The 19,690-nt window shown below is 43.0% G+C and overlaps 1 protein-coding gene across 2 annotated transcripts in view; it reads right to left on the bottom strand.

The window, feature by feature from the left end:
• cfap99 (cilia and flagella associated protein 99) overlaps nucleotides 1-19,690 on the bottom strand; it is an 88,013-nt gene that overhangs the window by 60,133 nt on the left and 8,190 nt on the right. For both annotated transcript variants that reach the window (XM_055632266.1, XM_055632267.1), the window contains exons 2-6: nucleotides 18,508-18,634; nucleotides 11,846-11,990; nucleotides 7,701-7,795; nucleotides 7,507-7,619; nucleotides 5,651-5,828 (exon numbers count right to left, since the gene is read on the bottom strand). In XM_055632266.1, coding sequence (XP_055488241.1) covers nucleotides 5,651-5,828; nucleotides 7,507-7,619; nucleotides 7,701-7,795; nucleotides 11,846-11,990; nucleotides 18,508-18,634 — 658 coding nt within the window. The remainder of the gene's footprint in view (nucleotides 1-5,650; nucleotides 5,829-7,506; nucleotides 7,620-7,700; nucleotides 7,796-11,845; nucleotides 11,991-18,507; nucleotides 18,635-19,690) is intronic.

The raw sequence follows: 19,690 nt of genomic DNA, 5'->3' as shown, positions 1-19,690 counted from the left end.
ACATTTATCTTCCCTGCCAGTGGAATTATGTTCCAAGAATGGAGGAGGCATTTGTGGAACGAAAACAAACTGCCGGCTGTTGTACTGTAATTCTAATATAATTCCCATGTAACTCACAATTCTGGAAAGAGGGTGATAAATTCTAGCCGCAGATCATGTCAGAACTCGACAAGGAAATTAGAGCAATTTCAAACAATTATATGTCAAGCTGACTTTTTATTTTTTCACAAAGAAAATAACTTGACATACGGCTATGCAATAGCATTTAACATATGCATAGCAAACTCTACTCTCCTTCGACAGGACTTCAGGGGCATGGATGACTGGACTCCCCACTCCAGCCCTGAGGTGGACATTGCCTGGTCCATCTTGGGTAATGACTTATCAACAGAGATAAGAGGTCACCCCGACTGAAGTCCCGTTACCCCTTTGCTCCACATGGAAAACAACTCCGAGCATACATCTAGCCAACTGAGGCAAAGGCACACTGGATAGCCACCAAGTGGTCACAGGAGTGGAAGGCAACCTCATCTCCATTACACAGCTACATCTCTTCACCAGATAAAAGCTGTCCAGGGTCTGACCTCCCCACAGGAGCATGGGTGAAGCTCAACAGACTTCGTACTGGAGTTGGGCGTTTCAATGCCACTATGTGGAGATGGGGATACCGCCAGAGCCCAGCCTGAATGTGAATGTGGAGAAGAACAACAGACAGCCAACCATGTCATCTCAGGGTGCCCACTCTACCACCCACCAAATGGAGCTCAGGGCCTGGCAGACATTGACGGAGAGACAACAACCTGGATGCTCAACACCCAGCTTAGATCTAACTATTCCTTTGGTTTATGTTTCATTCGCAAGAAGAAGAAGAAGAAGACTTCCCCATTATGAAGGTATCAATAGGAGATGCTTCCTCAAAAAGGCAGCCAGCATCACCAAAGACCTATGGCCACCCTGGCTAAGCTCTCATTTCACTCCTGCCATCAGGAAGAACGCATAGGAATCTGAAAACCGTGACCACCAGATTCAAGAATAGTTTAGGATCATAGGGTCATACTGATTGGAAACCGCCCATTCGACCCAACTTGCCCACTCCAACTAAAATGCCCCATCTACGCTAGTCCCACCTGCCTGTATCCCTCTAGTCTAAACTTAATCTCATCTGTCTAAATGTTTCATTGACGCTGTGTTTCTTCCGAAAAACTATGAGGTCCTTGAACACTACACAACACTAACTAAATCATGAACTGTCTCTGGTTGTACTCAGGATTTTGAGATTTAGTATTGGGGTTATTCATTTAAAAAAAATGATGACATGAGTATTGTTTTTGCAGCTGCAAGTACACATTTTATAGAGTAAGTAAGCAAGCAAGCAAGCAAGCAAGTAAGTTGGGGACAAACTTCTCCAAGTCCCAGTCACATATAAGGTCCTGCCTCAAGACCCATTTCCACGGGCCCCTCCTTCCTGTGCTCACGGTCCTAATGCTCCGCCCCACAAGTAACAACATGACATACAGTGATATTGTGTTTTTATTGAATTCTGTCTTTACTTTGTGTACTAGTCATGTCTCTACTATTTATTTCATTCCCCTTACATGTTTTTCCTCAACCTGCTAAATTTTTGTAAGGTGTCCTTGAGACTCTTGAAAGGCGCCCATAAATAAAATGTATTATTATTATTATTATTAATTAAACACTCCTGAGTCATTTGAGTTGGAAGATGTTAATGGGCGACATCCTTCAAGGAAGAAGGGCTTTGGCACTCAGGTTATCACAGGGACTTGACCCAATGGAAAGAAGGTATCTGACACATAGGGACTGGGAGCTGCAGTGCACATCAGCTAGTTACTAATGCTTTTCTTCAGAGATCTGCAATTGTTCCAAAGCAATTTCTCCTGGCTATCTCTGATTCTGTTTTACCCTTGTAATAGATTTGTCCTCATTCCTCTTGAGATTTGAATGTTGTACTTGCCTTTCTTCTTGACTAATCTACTGTATACCTTGTGATAGGACAATTAGTTTTATCCAGGTTTCCTCCCAGGCCATTCTCATTCTGTGGCATCAATTCCCTGGGACGTACTTGTCAGTGAAACTCTCCTGAGTGTATTTCAGAAATTCTTTCCCTCGACTCCAATATTTTAGAGTCAGACTTGTACAGCACAGAAGCAGGTCCTTCTGCTACGACACCCAAGCCAACTTTTTAATCCATCCATGCTCATCCCATTTGTCTGTTGAAAGACTGGAGCAGCTGGGCTTGTATTCACTGGAATTTAGAAGGATGAGAGAGGATCTTATTGAAACATATGATTATTAAGGGATTGGACACGCTAGAGACAGGAAACATGTTCCCGATGTTAGGGGAGTCCAGAACCAGGGGCCACAGTTTATGAATAAGGGGTAGGTCATTTTGAACAGAGATGAGGAAAAACGTTTTCACCCAGAGAGTTGTGAATCTGTGGAATTCTCTGCCTCAGAAGGCAGTGGAGGCTGATTCTCTGGATGCTTATAAGAGAGAGTTAGATAGAGCCTACTGAGTCCATGGCCACCATCTATCACTATTTTTATGCTATTCCACTTATGCATCAATTCCCTACACTTGAGAAATGCAGCAGGGAAACAGGCTCTTCAGCTCACCGAGTCCATGCCGACCAATTCCCTTACAGAAGCACTATCCTACACACCAGGGACAATTTACAATTTTACCAAAGTTAATTAACCTACAAGCTTATATGTCTTTGGAGTGTGGGGGGAAACTGGGGCTCTTCGAGAAAACCCATGCTGTCACAGGGAAAATGTACAAACCCCACACAGATAGCCATCCATACTGAGGATCAAACCTGGTCTCTGGCACTGTGATGCGGCAACTATACTACTGCGCCACTGTGCTGCCCATATACACGAGGGGCAATTTTATAGAGGCAAATTAACATACAGATCAGCATGTCTTTGTGGTGTGGGAGGAAGGTGGAGCACCCAGGGAAAACTCATGCATTTTTGCCTGTAAAATTACTCTTGATTATAGTTTCCAGTGACAACAATGTTAAAATGGCAGGCCAGAGATTACGAGCAATGACTTTACACCCTTCCTTGAACAAGTGTGTTTGCCATTTTCAAGTCTTATTTAGTCTTTTAACAGGCATAGGTTTTCCCATCTTGTTCCGTTTATGCACTTTAAAGTTTTCTAAAGGAAGATGTGGGATGATCTCACGTATAAAGGTGTATAATGAATAATGAGATATAGATGAATGCACAGAGTTTTTAATCCGAGTTTTTAATCCGAGGGGCAACTTATTCACACAGAGGGCGGTGGGTATATGGAATGAGCTGCCAGGGGAGGTAGTTGAGGCAGGTAATATAATAGCATTTAAAAGGCATTTAGACAGGCACATGAATAGGAAAGCTTTAGAGGGATATGGACCAAACACAGGCAAGTGGAATTAGTGTAGAAGGAGCATCTTGGTCAGCATGGGCATATACAAAATACAGGTTTATATTAAATCTTTCCCACCTTAAAATGATGTCCTCTGGTTCTTGTTTCCCCGACTCTGGGTAAAATACACTGTGCATTTACCCTATCTATGCAAAACAAAACATTTCACTGTGTCTAGGTATTTGAGATAATAAGGTACCATTGAACCACTGAACTGTTAATCGCTGCAAGGGAAACTGGGGACATTTTCATGGATCTGCTTGTGTACACATTATCGCCTTGACACATTGAAGCCACACCTCACTATACCTGGAACCAATCCTTCCGCTACCACCATCAGTCTGAAGGAGGGTCCTGACCGGAAACGTAATTAGAAAGCCTATCCATGTCCTGACCAGTTTAGTTTGGTTTATTGTCACGTGTACTGAGGTACAATGAAAAGTTTTTGTTGTGTGCTAACCAGTCAGTGAAAAGACAATACATGATTACACTCGAGCCATCCACAGTGTTCAGATCTGCTATTGGAGTAGAGATTTATAAGAGTGGAGCGATTGTGATGCATGATTGCAGATGTACTTCAGTGACCAGCACACAGTGTCGCCTAGCTTGGGCACCATCTTGGATATTACTCCAGCACTTTGTGTTGTACCCAAGATTCCAGCATCTGCAGTTCCTTGTTTTCACATTTTAATTAATTTGGATATTTTCCTGCCACTGTTCCCTGGGGATCGAGTTTAAAATCTTACCCACCGTGTGACTAAGCACAAGGAAAAATAAATCACTTCCATGTCCCGACTTCTATTAACCCTGTAAAAAGCTGCTGTGACCTCAATAAAATTGAACTGTAATGAGTGTACTTTGCTGTATCTCATTCATGGAGCCCTGACACATATAGGAGCAGATGTGTGAATTACAGTATAAGATACATTTTGATGAAGAATGCCTTTCATCCTGTTTAATCACATCTTTTCAGAAAGCCGGTCTTACTGAACTTCCCATGATAAGGGCCAGCAGATGGTTAATCTTCTGCCCTCAAACTGACTGTAAGTTCCTTCTATGCAAAGAAATATTGCCCAGCTTCCGCATTAGCTTTGCCCTTCGTGAACATAAATCTGTACCTCCTTTTCCTGCTGCGGCAACTTGTCCAATATGATTGAAAGTTTGTTTTCCGCACCTTTTATGGGTCTCGTATATCTTTGCAATGTTGCCTCTGAGGCATCTCCCTTCGAGCTGGAGAACGCTGCCCAGCTTATTAAAACATTTTTCACAGTTCTTCCACCCATTACTGAAGACTTCTTGGTGGTTATTGCAACACATCTGGGAAATGACTTGTTCAACAGGGTCAGGTAGACCTGCGTGGCTTCAGCACTGTGTGGCTTCTGAAGATTTGGGCCAGATATTCCTTTCCTATTCAGCACAGTGGCACAGCAGGTCGAGCCACTGCCTCTCAGCACCAGAGATCTGGGTTCAATCCTGACTTCGAGTGCTGTGTGTGGACTTTACACCTCTTTTCATGACCACATAGGGTTCCTCTGGGTGGGTTCCATGTACTTTTCATATCCCTTAATTTTCTCCATGGGCGACATGGAAAATTGGTATTGGTATTGGCTTATTACGTGTACCGAGATACAGTGGAAAAACTCTGTTTTGGGTACTATTTAGGCTAGATCACCACAGAATTGGGCTCCTCAGTGACTGAGAAGTCTACCAACAATTGCTATGAAGATTCAGATATAAATATTAACCACTTATTGAAGGTACTTTTGGTGACTAAGCTTTAACTCCCAAAAAAGGATCAGCATTTTCAGAAAAGGGCAAGAACCGGCAAGAAATTAAACAGAAGATTGCAGTTACATAAGTTTATGGTGAGATGGGCAAGATTTAATAGAAACCCGAGGGGCAACGTTTTCATTCAGGAGGTGGTGAACAAGCTTAATGCTTTCAATGCTGTTATTGTACCCGTCTCAACTAGAGGAGGTAGTTGAGACAGGTACAATAACAGCATTGAAAAGACATGTGGGCAGGTACATGGATAGGAAAGGTTTAGAAGGATATGGGCCAAATGTAGGCAAATGGGATTAGCTTGGTCTTGGTCGGCATGGATGAGTTGGGGTGAAGGGCCTGTTTCTGTGCCGTATAACTCTATAACTATTTAACTCCCAATATTTTCATTTCCTTCACGGACACCAGTGGAGATGGAGGGACACCCGGTACACAAACCTTTCTCTGTACTTCCACCTGTAGAATTCCCTCAGGCATTGGAATGGATCGCGGTTTAGGCTTGGTGATGTTGAATTCATTCGGCACTGTTACTGGTTGACTCTCCTTTTTGTGGACGACTTTGTTGGCTAGCGTATTGGCCAAATGTTCAATGATGACCTTGATATCTGGCTGCCAGCTTTAGCAAACAGAGAGCAATATGGTGAACAATGAGTGGAACTTTCACATTGTAACAAGCAGATACAATTCCCAGAAAGTTAATTTGCAAGTCGAAGTAAAGAATGCAAAAGCAATGCTAGCATTTATTTTGAGAGGACTAGAATATAAAAACAAGGATGTAATGTTGAGGCTTTATAAGGCCGCATTTGAAGTATAGACAATAGACAATAGATAATAGGTGCAGGAGTAGGTCATTCGGCCCTTCGAGCCAACACTGCCATTCAATGTGATCATGGCTGATCATCTCCAATTAGTACCCCGTTCCTGTCCTCCCCATATCCCCTGACTCTGCTATCTTTAAGAGCCCTATCTAGCTCTCTCTTGAAAATATCCAGAGACCACCGCCACCCTCTGAGGCAGAGAATTCCATAGACTCACAACTCTGTCAGAAAAAAATGTTTCCTCGTCTATGTTCTAAATGGTTTACCCCTTATTCTTAAACTGTAGCCCCTGGTTCTGGAATCCCCCAACATCGGAAACACGTTTCCTGCCTCTAGCGTGTCCAAACCCTTACTAATCTTAAATGTTTCAATAAGAATCCCTCTCATCCTTCTAAACTCCAGAGTATACAAGCCCACCCGCTCCATTCTCTCAGCATATGACATTCCCGCCATCCCGGGAATTAACCTTATAAACCTACGCTGCACTCCCTCAATAGCAAGAATGTCCTTCCTCAAATTAGGGGTCCAAAACTGCACACAATACTCCAGGTGAGGTCTCACTAGGGACCTATACAACTGCAGAAGGACCTCTTTGCTCCTATACTCAACTACTCTTGTTATAATGGCCAACATGCCATTCGCTTTCTTCACTGCCTGCTGTACCTGCATGCTTACTTTCATTGACCGATGAACAAGGACCTCCTGATCCCGTTGTACTTCCCCTTTTCCCAACTTGACACCATTTAGATAGTAAATCTGCTTTTCTGTTTCAGCTACCGAAATGGATAACCTCACATTTATCCACATTAAACTGTATCTGCCATGCATCTGCCCACTCACCCAACCTGTCCAAGTCACCCTGCATTCTCATAGCATCCTCCTCACAGTTCACACTGCCACCCAGCACCAGAGACCCGGGTTAAATCCTGACAATGGGTGCTGTCTGTATGGAGTTTGCGCAGTGACCAAGTGCGTCTTCTCCATTTTATCCAGTTTCCTCCCAAATTCCAAAGACGTGCAGGTTTGTAGGTTAATTGGCATCTGTAAGTTGTCCCCGGTGTCCAAGATAGTACTAGTGTACAGGGATCATTGGTCAGCACGAACTCAGTGGGCCGAAGGGCCTAGTTCTATGCTGTGTCTCTAAACTAAACTAAACAAAATACTTGATTAGACGCTTCTTAAATGTTGTGAGAGTCTCTGATGCCACCACCCCCTTCCCAGAGTTGACATTCCAGACTCCAACCAATCTGTGAAAAAATTCCCCTTTAGACCCCATTGAAGTTCCAACTTCTCAATTTAGCAAAACCTGGTATAAAATAGGGCAAAGTTAACTCAGGAACTGGGATGACTGGTGAAAGAGTTTGTGTTCTGTCAGTTGTGCTGGTTAGGTACGTGTTATGTCTCATTGATAGTATCCAATTCAGTTAAGAAATGATACACTGTGAAAATGAACGGAAAAAATCTTACTTGATTTACCTCAGCAGAGGATCAATCAGTTTCTCTGTAACATATGCCACATCATATAATTGGCACCACTCATCCTTTATCCATGTATTGAGGTTCCCAGCATCAAAGAAGAATTTAAGGAACTGTGAAAAGTGAATATGGAATTATTGAACAATCTGACATCTTGAATAAAAATTCCAATTATGAATCTTTACTGTCCTCACTTTATGCATTTTGTGCTTATCCTGGGAATTGATAAATTTGGTGAAGTCTTTCAGCCCCAGTTCTTTCAGTCGAAAAGTCACAAGATAGCATATAACTGCAAGAGAGCAAAGGGAATACAATGTTATCTTACAACTAACAACAAGAGTGGAGTCAAACTAATCAGGAATGGTTCATCTGCAATCCCAAAGCGCTAGTTACCTCAATCATTTTGAATTCATTTTTGGGATATACATGTTGCTTGCTTGGACTGGACTTAATGTCTAGTCATAGTGGCCTTGAGAAGGTGATGAACTGAATCCCTACAGTCTTTGTGATGGAAGTATTTCCATAAGGAGCTCCAGGATGGTGGAAGAGTGATGGTATACTTCCAAGGAGTGTGTGGCGTACAGATGTATCTGGAGATGATGGCGTTCCTCTGTGCCAGTTGCCCAGATAATGAAATGGCTGAGTAGAGTGGATCTGGAAAGGACATTTCAAGTTTGCGGATGACACTAAGCTGGGGGGCAGTGTTAGCTGTGAGGAGGATGTTAGGAGACTGCAAGGTGACTTGGATAGGCTGGGTGAGTGGGCAAATGTTTGGCAGATGCAGTATAATGTGGATAAATGTGAGGTTATCCATTTTGGTGGCAAAAACAGGAAAGCAGACTATTATCTAAATGGTGGCCGACCAGGAAAAGGGGAGATGCAGCGAGACCTGGGTGTCATGGTACACCAGTCATTGAAAGTAGGCATGCAGGTGCAGCAAGCAGTGAAGAAAGAGAATGGTATGTTAGCTTTCATAGCAAAAGGATTTGAGTATAGGAGCAGGGAGGTTCTACTGCAGTTGTACAGGGTCTTGGTGAGACCACACCTGGAGTATTGCATACAGTTTTGGTCTCCAAATCTGAGGAAGGACATTATTGCCATAGAGGGAGTGCAGAGATGGTTCACCAGACTGATTCCTGGGATGTCAGGACTGTCTTATGAAGAAAGACTGGATAGACTTGGTTTATACTCTCTAGAATTTAGGAGATTGAGAGGGGATCTTATAGAAACTTACAAATTTCTTAAGGGGTGGGACAGGCTAGATGCAGGAAGATTGCTCCCGATGTTGGGGAAGTCCAGGACAAGGGGTCACAGCTTAAGGATAAGGGGGAAATCCTTTAAAACCGAGATGAGGAGAACCTTGTTCACACAGAGAGTGGTGAATCTCTGGAACTCTCTGCCGCAGAGGGTAGTTGAGGCCAGTTCATTGGCTATATTTAAGAGGGAGTTAGATATGGCCCTTGTGGCTAAGGGGATCAGAGGGTATGGAGAGAAGGCAGGTACGGGATACTGAGTTGGATGATCAGCCATGATCATATTGAATGGCGGTGCAGGGTCGAAGGGCCGAATGGCCTACTCCTGCACCTAATTTCTATGTTTCTATGTTTATATTTCCAGTAATGGGAAAGTCTAGAACCGAAGGGTACAGACTCAGAATAAAAGGACATACCTTCAGATCGGTTGGCCAATCGGAGAGCTGAGGAATGGTTGATGGAATTTAATATGGAGAAATGTGAGGTATTGCATTTTGGAAAGTCTAACATGGACAGGACCTACACAGTGAATGGCAGGGCTCTGGGAAGTGTTGTACAGCAGAGAGGTCTTGGGTTGCAGGTACATAGTTCCTTGAAAGTGGTGTCACATGTAGATGGGGGTGGTCAAATAGGCTTTTGGTACATTGGCCTTCATCAATTATATTGAGTATAGAAGTTGGGAGGTCATAATGCAGTTATATAAGATGCTGGTGAGGCCGCATTTACAGTATGGTGTTCAGTTCTAAGCATCATGTTATAGAAAATATGCTGTCAAGTAGAAAAGGTGCAGAGAAGATTTTTAGGGATGTTGCCAGGACTCGGGAAAATTTATAGGGAGAAGTTGAGCAGGCTGGGACTCTATGCCATGGAGTGCAGGGAGGATGAGGGGTGATCTTATAGAAGAGTATAAAATCATGAGAGGAATAGATCAGGTAGATGCACAGAGTCACTTGCCCAGAATAGGGGAATCGAGAACCAGAGGGCATAGGTTTAAGTTGAAGGGGCGAAGATTTTATCTGAACTTTTTCACACAATGCATGGTCGCTGTATGGAACGAGCTGCTGGAGGTAGTTGATGAATGGACTATCACAATGTTTAAGATGAAATTAGACAGGTACATGAATAGGACAGGTTGTGAGAGATATGAGCCAAATACAGGCAAGTGGATGGAACTAGTGTAGATGGGACATGTTGGCCGGTGTGGGCAAGTTGGACCAAAGGTTCTGTTTCCACACTGTATGACTGTATGACTGTAGACACGAAGTGCTGGAGTAACTCATTGCATCAGGCAGCATCCCTGGAGAAAAAAGATGGGCGACACTTCAGGTCGGCACCCTTCTTTCTACTTGATTAGACTAGAGTTCAGTCAAAGTGTCCCCAACGTTGGGTATAATGATGGGGGGAAAATAGTCGATAAAGGTAGCTTAATTTTTAATTGAAATAGTCATTGTGGTTGTGAGACTTGTAGCAGTGCTAAGTATGTGATGATGAGATGGAGCAGCTGAAAGTTATGTACAAGCCCTGATTGACAGAGGTTGCCAGTGGGGGAAGAGATGGAGGTGCCTGAGGGTAATCGAGTATCCAAACCAGACTACAATGGACTTTGTACAAGATTGCACAACACACTTTGGTGTGGTCTGGCTCCCTAGTACAGATCCACCACCGATTTTCCGGCACCCTTGGTTCCAAGGCGTTGCTGGATTTTCTGTCTTGCCAGGGGGGGGGAGGTCACAACTTTGGGGATGGTGGTGGTGGAGGGTGGGGGGGGGGGGGGGGGGGGGGGGGGGAGGGGGAGGGGGGGGGTGGGGGGGGGGGGGGGGGGGGGGGGGGATGAGGCTGAGATACCGGCCCACAAAGTCAGCCTTGGGAGTCAGCTATGGTAACGGATCTGCCGGCTCCGGCCGTGCTGAAGCTCCAGCGTCCGGCCGCAAGGGGCAAATTCGACCCGCCGATCGGCCGTGGAAGCCCCAATGAGGTCAAGATCGGCAGCCTCACCCGGCCTAGATGCCATATTTTCAGGGGAACTTCTGGGGGATTTCTCAAGTGTGCTCTCACAATTTTGTCCGGATTAAAGGAGGTGGCGGAAAATCGGTGGTGGACCTGTATAACTGATGATTTATTGTGTTAATATTTATTGTATATTTATTTGTTGTATTATTTTGTTAGTTTCCCCATAAAGCAGAATCAAGTAACATTTCATTGCTTTGCTCCCTGGGAATATGACAATTAATAACTGTGTAGGAAAGAACTACAGATGCTGGTTTAAACCAAAGATAGACACAAAATGATAGACCAACTCAGCGGGTCAGTTAGCACGTCTGGAGAAAAGGAATAGGTGACGTTTTGGGTTGAGACCCTACTTCAGGACTTAGCTGTTGTCCATGACCTGGGAAGTAGTGTAACGAATAATACTGCGTGGGACAACAATGGATCTAAGGAGTTTGAACATTGTGCGGAAAATGTTGGAGGAGGGGAAATGCAGAAGTATGAAATGCTGGAATATGAAATGCTGTTCCTCCAGTTTGCATGTGGCCTCACTCTGGCAAAGGTGCAGTTTTCTTAGATTATAGTCTAAACATTAGACCAGTTTACTCCTGTGCAAAATGAAGTCAAAACGTGGTGGCTCTTGTATATTGTCTGAGTGGACTATTTTTATGTACTTAATCTTGGATTGTGCTTATTTATAGTTATGTACACTTTACTGAATTGTATGGAAAAAAGGTATTTCACAGTACCTTGGTACATGTGATAATAAACAACCATTGAACCAGCTAACAAGTTCTCCTTCCTCAATGCACCTTTTTAAGAGTTTCAAGCAAGCTCAACTGGCGCTGTCTGGTCACAGTAAAGCCCCCCTGATGATGTGTGCAACCAGTCAATACTGTGGTGAGCCCTGCTGCAAGCAGAAACCTTTACAATGAGAAGACAACACAAAATTGGTTTGCGACCACCACTGCAATCAATGAGTGCGCTCATTCCAATCCCATTTCCCAGGGTAATTCAATTTAGTCTCCAACATCTTTTCCTGGAGGCAAGACAAAGGCAAATAACAAAGTTGGATATACTGCTACTGTACCATCACTTACCTGCATATAGATTCCAGTCCAACCGCAGGAAGGTCTTTCCATCTCGGACGTAAAATCCATTCACTATCACATTGAGCAGTGGTCTGTAATATAAACAGCCTGACAGGACTTCCACCAGGAACGTCTGCTCAACTTCATCTTCTGTCTGCCAACAAATCACAACTGACGATAAAAGTTATCCTGCACAATAACCTTGCCTTAAATGGAGCAGGAGCTGAATTTTAAATAAAAGCACCGTGGCTTTCAGTGCAAGAGACGCGCTCCGTAAATACAGACTTGGCAGAATCAATAGCTCCATGAAGGCACATCATTAGTCACGTTCTCAATTGAATTGCGTGGAGTTAATGGCCTGTGTAAATTGGAACTGCGAAAGAAAGTCTTTGACTTCCAGCCAATTACTCAGAATTGAGGCCACTGGTTCTGACTACATACCTTCTGTGTCTTGGGCTAATTGACCATCATCTACTTTAGGGAGAGCTGCATCAATTTTAACTCATCCTTTTTTTTCTCTGCCTTGTACTGCTTTGGGCTGAGAGTAAGAAGGGTGTTTAACCCACATGTCGAAGGCCTATACTTAGTGATCTTCCTGGACTAGCAACGGGATAGAGTAGATGATTGCAGGTTACCATGCACCTTCTTCTATTCCAGGTTGGGCCACAGTGGTGCCTAGTGTGCACATATCTACATGGGCTGGATGGACATGATGCACCTAGTCATATCGGTCAGCTTTGGACTATCAACTTGGCAGCTGTGATGATCCACCCTCATCAGGTTGTTTGGGGTATCGCAGTTGCACAGTTTTGACAGAGCATTAATTACACTGGGGGTCCGTTGAAAGCACACTCGCCTCTAAATCAGGTCATAGATGTGTGTAGTAAGAAACCAGGCCCTTCGCCCACATTCGTTCAAGCCAACCAAGCTGCCTTCCCGAGCTAGTTCCATTTGCCTGCATTTGGTCCATAACTCTCACAACGTCAGAGACCCGGGTTCGATCCTGATCTCAGGTGTCTTTGTTGCGTTTGTATGTTATACCAGTGACCATGTGGGTTTCCTCCGGGTGCTCTGGTTTCCTCCTATATCCCAAACATGTGCAGGTTTGTAGGTTAATTAGTCTCGTAAAATTGCCCCATGAGTGTTGGGAGTACGTGGAACTATTTGGAAAACTTTAGAGATGTTCATTCTAGTATCTGGCCAATATTTATTACTGAATCAACAATTAAAAACGAATGAGTTAATCATAAATGTTTTCATAGGCTCTTGATGCATGGAAAATAACTGCTGATTTACTCTGCATTTCAACAATGATAAAGCAATGTTGATGGCTAGTATATCCTGAAGGTATGAAAGGTTCCATTTTTTCTGCCTTGGATATTTAAAACTATTCATTGTATGTATCCAAACTTATTTTGATTTACACGGTGGTAATAGTGGTGGAGCGGCATGGTGTCACAGCGGTAGAGCTGCTGCCTTACAGCACCAGAGACCCGGGATCTATCCTGACTAAGGGTGCTGTCTGTACAGAGTTTGTACATTCTCCCTGTGACCACATGGGTTTTCTTCGGTTTCCTCCCACACTCTAAACACGGGCAGGTTTCTAGGTTAATTGGCTTCGGTAAAATTGTAAAATGTCCTAGTATGTAGGATAGTGTTAGTGTACGGGGCGATTGCTGGTTGACACGGACTTGGTGGTCTGAATGGCCTGTTTCAGCGCTGTATCTTTATATATCTAAGGTTGAAAGTCTAAAGTCCCCCCCCCAATTTCCATCTATTTATACAAAAGTTCTCCAAATCTGATGTAAATTCACAGGGAAACTGGCAGAATACTGGGCTATTTACAACTTTTCCCCACAATTCTGCTGGTGTCCTGTCAAGACTTAGATCTATTCCTGGAGTAATTTACAAAGCAATTGTATGTTGATGGTACAGGCGTGGGGCAAGGCTGGTCAGTTCATCCATCTAAAAAGTTCCAAAGAAGGGGTGAATGACCTCTTCATCTGTCATCATCCTGTGAATCTCCGCTACTACGTCAGTGCAAGATTAGCACAGGACTGGAGGGGCTGGATGAGACATTAAATATTGCTCAATCAGATTTGCTCATCCAAAACAGCTTCCTTGAGTTTGCAGAATTACAATTCAGGGACCAGTGAAAAACCGATTAACTTCACTCTGAACCGTTCTGCTGTGTGGGGAACTCATTTGAAAACTCATTTGTTTCCTCAGCAAGATACTCTCCACAAATAAGAATGTTTCATCTAAATGCTTTACACATTAAAATCGCTACTCGGTTAGAGGTTATCAGACAGCAAAATCTGCGGCAGATTCAGCTAACTTCAGAAACAGTTAATGAATGTTAATTGATTTCCAAGTTCTGAATTTCCTTTCTTTGTTCACTAAATATGAGAGGCACAGAAACGCAGCTGGTAGAGCCACAGCCTCACAGCGCCAGAGATCCGGGTTCGATGTTGACCTCGGGTGCAGTCTGTGCAGAGTTTGTACGTTCTCCCTGCGACCGCATGGGTTTTCTCTGGGTGCTCTGTGGGTGTGTAGAGGCGTGCAGGTATGTAGACTCTGGTAAATTGGACTGAAAAATTACCCCAAGTATGTCAGGAGTGGATGAGAAACTGGGAATAACATAGAACTAGTGTGAATGGCTGATCGATGGTTGGTGTGGACTCGGTGGGCTGAAGGGCCTATTTCATGCTGTATCTAAAAACTACACTCAATTTATATTCACATCTTTTTTTTTATTTTAGTGAAGAATATCCTGGGATTTCCTCATCTGGGAAAATGAAGCTTATTAAAAATTATTGATGCAATTTGAAATTACAAGGAGCAAATAGAAAGTTATTGGGGATGGTGACATTAAAAGAATAGTGCCTTCATAAGAAGTTTGTGAAAGTCATTTTAATTACCTGCAGTCAGAGTATACGGAGACTGTCCCTTTTACACAAATCATCCACACTGACCAAGGTGCCCAATCTAAATGTCCTATTTGCCTGCCTTTGACTCCTATCTCTCTAAACCTTATCCGTGTACCTGTCCAAATGTCTATTAAATGCTGCTATTGTACCTGCCTCGATTATCTGTTTGTCCACCACCATCTGAGTGACAATGTTGCTCTCAGGTTCCTACTAAACCTTTCGCTTCTCACCTTGCCCTTGCTTCATTGTTGAATCCCCAACCCCGGGAAAATACTGTGCTCATTCTGGGGCTGTGAGGCAGCAGCTTTGCCAGATGTGCCACCATGCCACCCTCAATGTTTTCAGTAATCATACTCTGCATACTTCATTGAAAAACAACAAAGATTACTTTTTTTTTTTAAATCCCATGGAGGCATTGATTCTTGCTTGGGCTATGGTGAGGCAAGTATTTTAATATCTTTTATAATGATTTTTCCATTTATAACTTTCCACAGTAAGTGATATTAATCTGCTGCAGGCATGATATCCAAACCTGTCCCCACTTGATCTCAACACCACATAGGCAAGAATTTACTAAAGCGTTGGGGAAAATCAATTTAATATTACCATAAAATTGTTGGACTAAATAACTTTTAGAATCTAGGGTCTATTGGGACCTTTATTTAGGCAAGGGAATGACATGCAAATTATCTACTCAGGAATCAGGAGAACAATCTCTTGGGTGGTTTGTCAATCAGCAAATGTTGGTTTACATTAAAAGGACAAAGCGGTAGAGCTGCTGCCTCACAGCAGTTCATTCCTGACTACGGGTGCTGTCTGGTTAATAGCCCCTTGTGTGCAGGATGCACGTGAGATAACAGAATTAGTGGGTGTGATCAATAGTTGGTGTTGATATGTTGGGCCGAAGGGCCTGTTTACACGCTGTATCTCTAAACTAAACAAAACAAAGTGGGTCAGGCGGCATCTGGAAAACTTGGACAGATGACATTTCAGGTCTGAAGAAGGGTTCCAACCCAAAACGTCACCTATCCATATTCTCCAGAGATGCTGCGTGACTTGGTGAGTTCCTCCAATGCTTCATGCTCAATTGAGTGGCTTGACTGGAGCCGAGTTGTTGTTTCTCCAGAGTCTATACACTTATGTGTTTATTTGCATTGATGTCGTTTGCCGAGTCAGATCTAGTTCACGTGTTCGAATTTAATTTGCTTGCTCTAATCCTATTCACTGGAAGTGATCAACTGTTTGCAGAAAAGCTATTACTCAAAGCACAAATGTTACAAATCTGTTGAACGTCATAGACCTGACCCCGTATCCCGGCATCTGTCACTGCAGATGCTGCCCAATCTATTATAAACGGCTGAAGGTCCAGTTTAAATTCTATCTTTCTTCAGCCATTATATTTGGAGATGTTTAGATGAAAACAAAGTCAAAATAAAACTACAGCCGCTGGAAAAGGCAGAAAATGTTGGAAACGCTAAGCAGATAAAGCGGCATTTGGGTAATTTGGGCATTTTGTAGTGACATAGAAACATAGGAAAAATATGTGCAGGAGTAGGCCATTCGGCCCTTTGAGCCAGTACTGCCATTCAATATGATCATGGCTGATCATCTAAAATCAGTACCCCGTTCCTGCTTTTTCCCGATATATCACGATTCCTTTATCCTAAGATCTGAATCTAACTCTCTCTTGTACAGGTATTGTGGTTATTAATAGACTGAATTTTTGTTTGTTATATATATTACTAGACTAAGTGGCCATGTTCACACGGGAGGGCTGGTCCCCCGACGCAATATTCCACCTCTCCACCAATTCCAATATTGGTGGCCAGTGGGGGGGCTTTCTGGAGCGCTGGTATGGGTTCTTGGGGTGACAGCTCAGTCCCTCAAGCCTGATGTGCTGGCAGCTCACTCACAGCTGGTGGGCTGGCAGTTGACTCATGGCTATTCCTTGAAATTCCATTTCAAGCAGGGTGCAAGGCCACCAAATTCAAGTGCAGTTTCCAACAACTTCAAGCAGGGTGCAAGGCCACCAAATTCAAGTGCAGTTTCCAACCACTTCAAGCAGGGTGCAAGGCCACCAAATTCAAGTGCAGTTTCATAACACTTCAAGCAGGGTGCAAGGCCACCATATTCAAGTGCAGTTTCATACCATTTCATGCAGGGTTCAACGCCACCACATTCAAATGCAGTTTCATACCATTTCATGCAGGGTGCAAGGCCACCACATTCAAATGCAGTTTCATACAATTTCAAGCAGGGTGAAACCACCATAAAACCACACAAAACACCAAACTCACAGTTCAGCAGACATTCAGTGTGTTCAGTTGATTCACAGCTCAGACAGAGTTGTGACCTCTCCCTCCCCCATCATGCAGAGACTGCCCCACACCCACACTTCCGGGTTTAATAACCCCTACCCCTCCCACAGGAAAAGGTGTGCCCTTCATGGTGTGATTGACAGCAGAGAGATTCTCAACATTTTTTAAACACTAATAACACTTTTATTTTTCATTGATGGGAAGAATCCTCTGCACCTGCTGAGCGGATGGGGACTGAGTAAGATGGCCAAAAATCACAGCCGTTGTAGCGTTTTATCTAAAATCAATATACAGTGCAAACAGGAAGGTACCCAAAGCACCCAAACCACCATTTGCAGTAGTGCCTTTTAACTTCAACCCAAAGCACCCAAACCACCATTTGCTGTAGTGCCTTTTAACTTCAAATCAAAGCACCCAACCACCATTTGCAGGCAGTGCCTTTTCACTTCAAACCAACCATATTTTCATTTTCAACCCACATTAAGGGGACTCACAGTTGAGTAGACTTGTGTTCAGTGTTATTCAGAGCTCAGAAAGACGTGACCCTCTGGCTTGCTCCATCTTGCAGAGGCACAGCACATCCGGGTTTTATAGTCCCTCCCCCCTCCCACCAGCAGGGGCAGCAAAGAGAAAGGCAATTTTTAAAAAAACATTAATATCTCTTTGATTTTTCATCGATGGGAAAAATCCTCCGGGCCCGGAAGGCGGAGGGGGGCTCTGAGCGAGGTGGCCAAAAATGACAGCCATAGTTGGCGGCGTTCTCTCGGAAATCACAGCACAGCGAGCCAAAAGCGGTCAAGATCAGACTTTTAGTAATATAGATTTATGCATATTGCGTTTACAGGCCTCTTATGCTGCTGCAAGTAAGAATGTAACTGTTCCATTGTCAGTGCCTATGTCAGTAATACAATTTTGACTCTTCAAGAGAAACAGAGTTAATGTTTGTTAGAGCCTTTGTTAGAAAGAAGGGTCTGATGAAGGCTCCCAGACCTGAAATGTTAACTTTCTATCGATATTAACTTTCCATCGATGTTGCCTGTTCTGCTAAATGTTTCTGACATTTTTTGTTTTTATTTCAGATTTCCAGCATCTGTAATTTCTTTTTTTGATTTTAAGTGAAATGTGTAAGAAAACCTCCACTATCTCATAATCTTTTGGGGATGAAAGTTTAGTTAAAGATGAAAGCCAGTAGCTATTAAAGTTCCTATATTATCTGAGTCTGAAGAAGGGCCCTGACCCAAAATGTCACTTGCCAATTCCAATCCACACTGCTGCCTGACCCACTGAATTATTACAGCACTTTGTGTCTGGCCTATATAATATTTGGTGAACAACAAAAGGAAGCTCTACAGAATCTTTCTAAATTGTTTAATTTATCGTATGGATACATGCTTTGATGAATTAAATGCAGCATTTCCCTCACCTTATAATCTTTAGCTGCATCGCTTACAAAATGATCTGGGCTGTTATTTTCAGGATCAAACTGGTCCAGCAAGCGTACAATGTTTGTCAAGAGGCGTGTGTAACGTGACATCTTCAACAGAGAGGACCTGTTAGGTGAGGGAGGAAATGTACGTGAGGAGGAGCACATTCTATGCGGAGGAGCAGGATCCAACAACATGCAAGCCAACCGGAACATACATGAGACAGACACAAAGTGCTGGAGTAACTTGGCGGGTCAGGCAGCATTTCTGGAGAACATGGATGGTGAAGTTTCGGATCGCGACCCTTCTTCAGACTGAAACGTCTTTCATTCTGAAGAAGGTTCCGAACTGTAATATCATCTACCCATTGTTCTCCAAAGATGCTGTCCATCTTTGGTATAAACCAGCATCTGCAGTTCTTTATTTCTACATAGCAACAAACATAAGATATTTTAGAAACTCATAGTACTTTATGTGCAAACTGATGTTTAAAAAGACTTGTGGACCTTTTGGAACAAGAGGAACCTGGAGCTCAAATTACAATCAAAGAAATAGGTGGAACAATAAAATCGTTGAAAAATGGTAAGACCAGTTGGTTTTAGTAATGAATTTTATAAAAAATTCCATGAGATAATGACCCCTTATTATTTAATTTATATTCCCCCGTTTTTAAAGAAAACAAACTACCTGAAACACTAGCAGAATCAACTATTACGCTTATTCCAAAAAAATATTAAGATTTAGAAGATCTGGGCTCATATAGAGCTATATCACTTTTAAATACAGACCAGAAAATTTAAGCAAGAAGATTAAGCAAATATATTAGTAAATTGATAAACCCTGATCAAACGGGGTTTATACCCAAAAGATACTCATTTAATAATTTGAGACGCCTGTTTAATATAATGTACTCACATAAAGTAGAGGAAGAAGATATATCAATTATTTATTTGGACGCAGAGAAAGCATTTGATCAGGTAGAGTGGCAGTACTTATATAAAGTACCGCAAAAATTTAATATGGGAGAGAATTTTATTACATGGGTAAAATTATTGTATGATAAACCGATGGCAAGAATTTTAACTAACAACATGTTATCTCAAAAATTTCAATTATCAAGGGGTAATAGGCAGGGATGTGCGTTATCACCCCTGCTATTTGCCCTTATGATAGAACCTCTGG

The sequence above is a fragment of the Leucoraja erinacea genome, chromosome 3 (assembly GCF_028641065.1).
Source record: "Leucoraja erinacea ecotype New England chromosome 3, Leri_hhj_1, whole genome shotgun sequence".
Taxonomy (NCBI): domain Eukaryota; kingdom Metazoa; phylum Chordata; class Chondrichthyes; order Rajiformes; family Rajidae; genus Leucoraja; species Leucoraja erinaceus.
The sequence above is the reverse complement of the archived record's forward strand: the minus strand, read 5'-3'. Positions and strand labels throughout refer to the sequence as shown.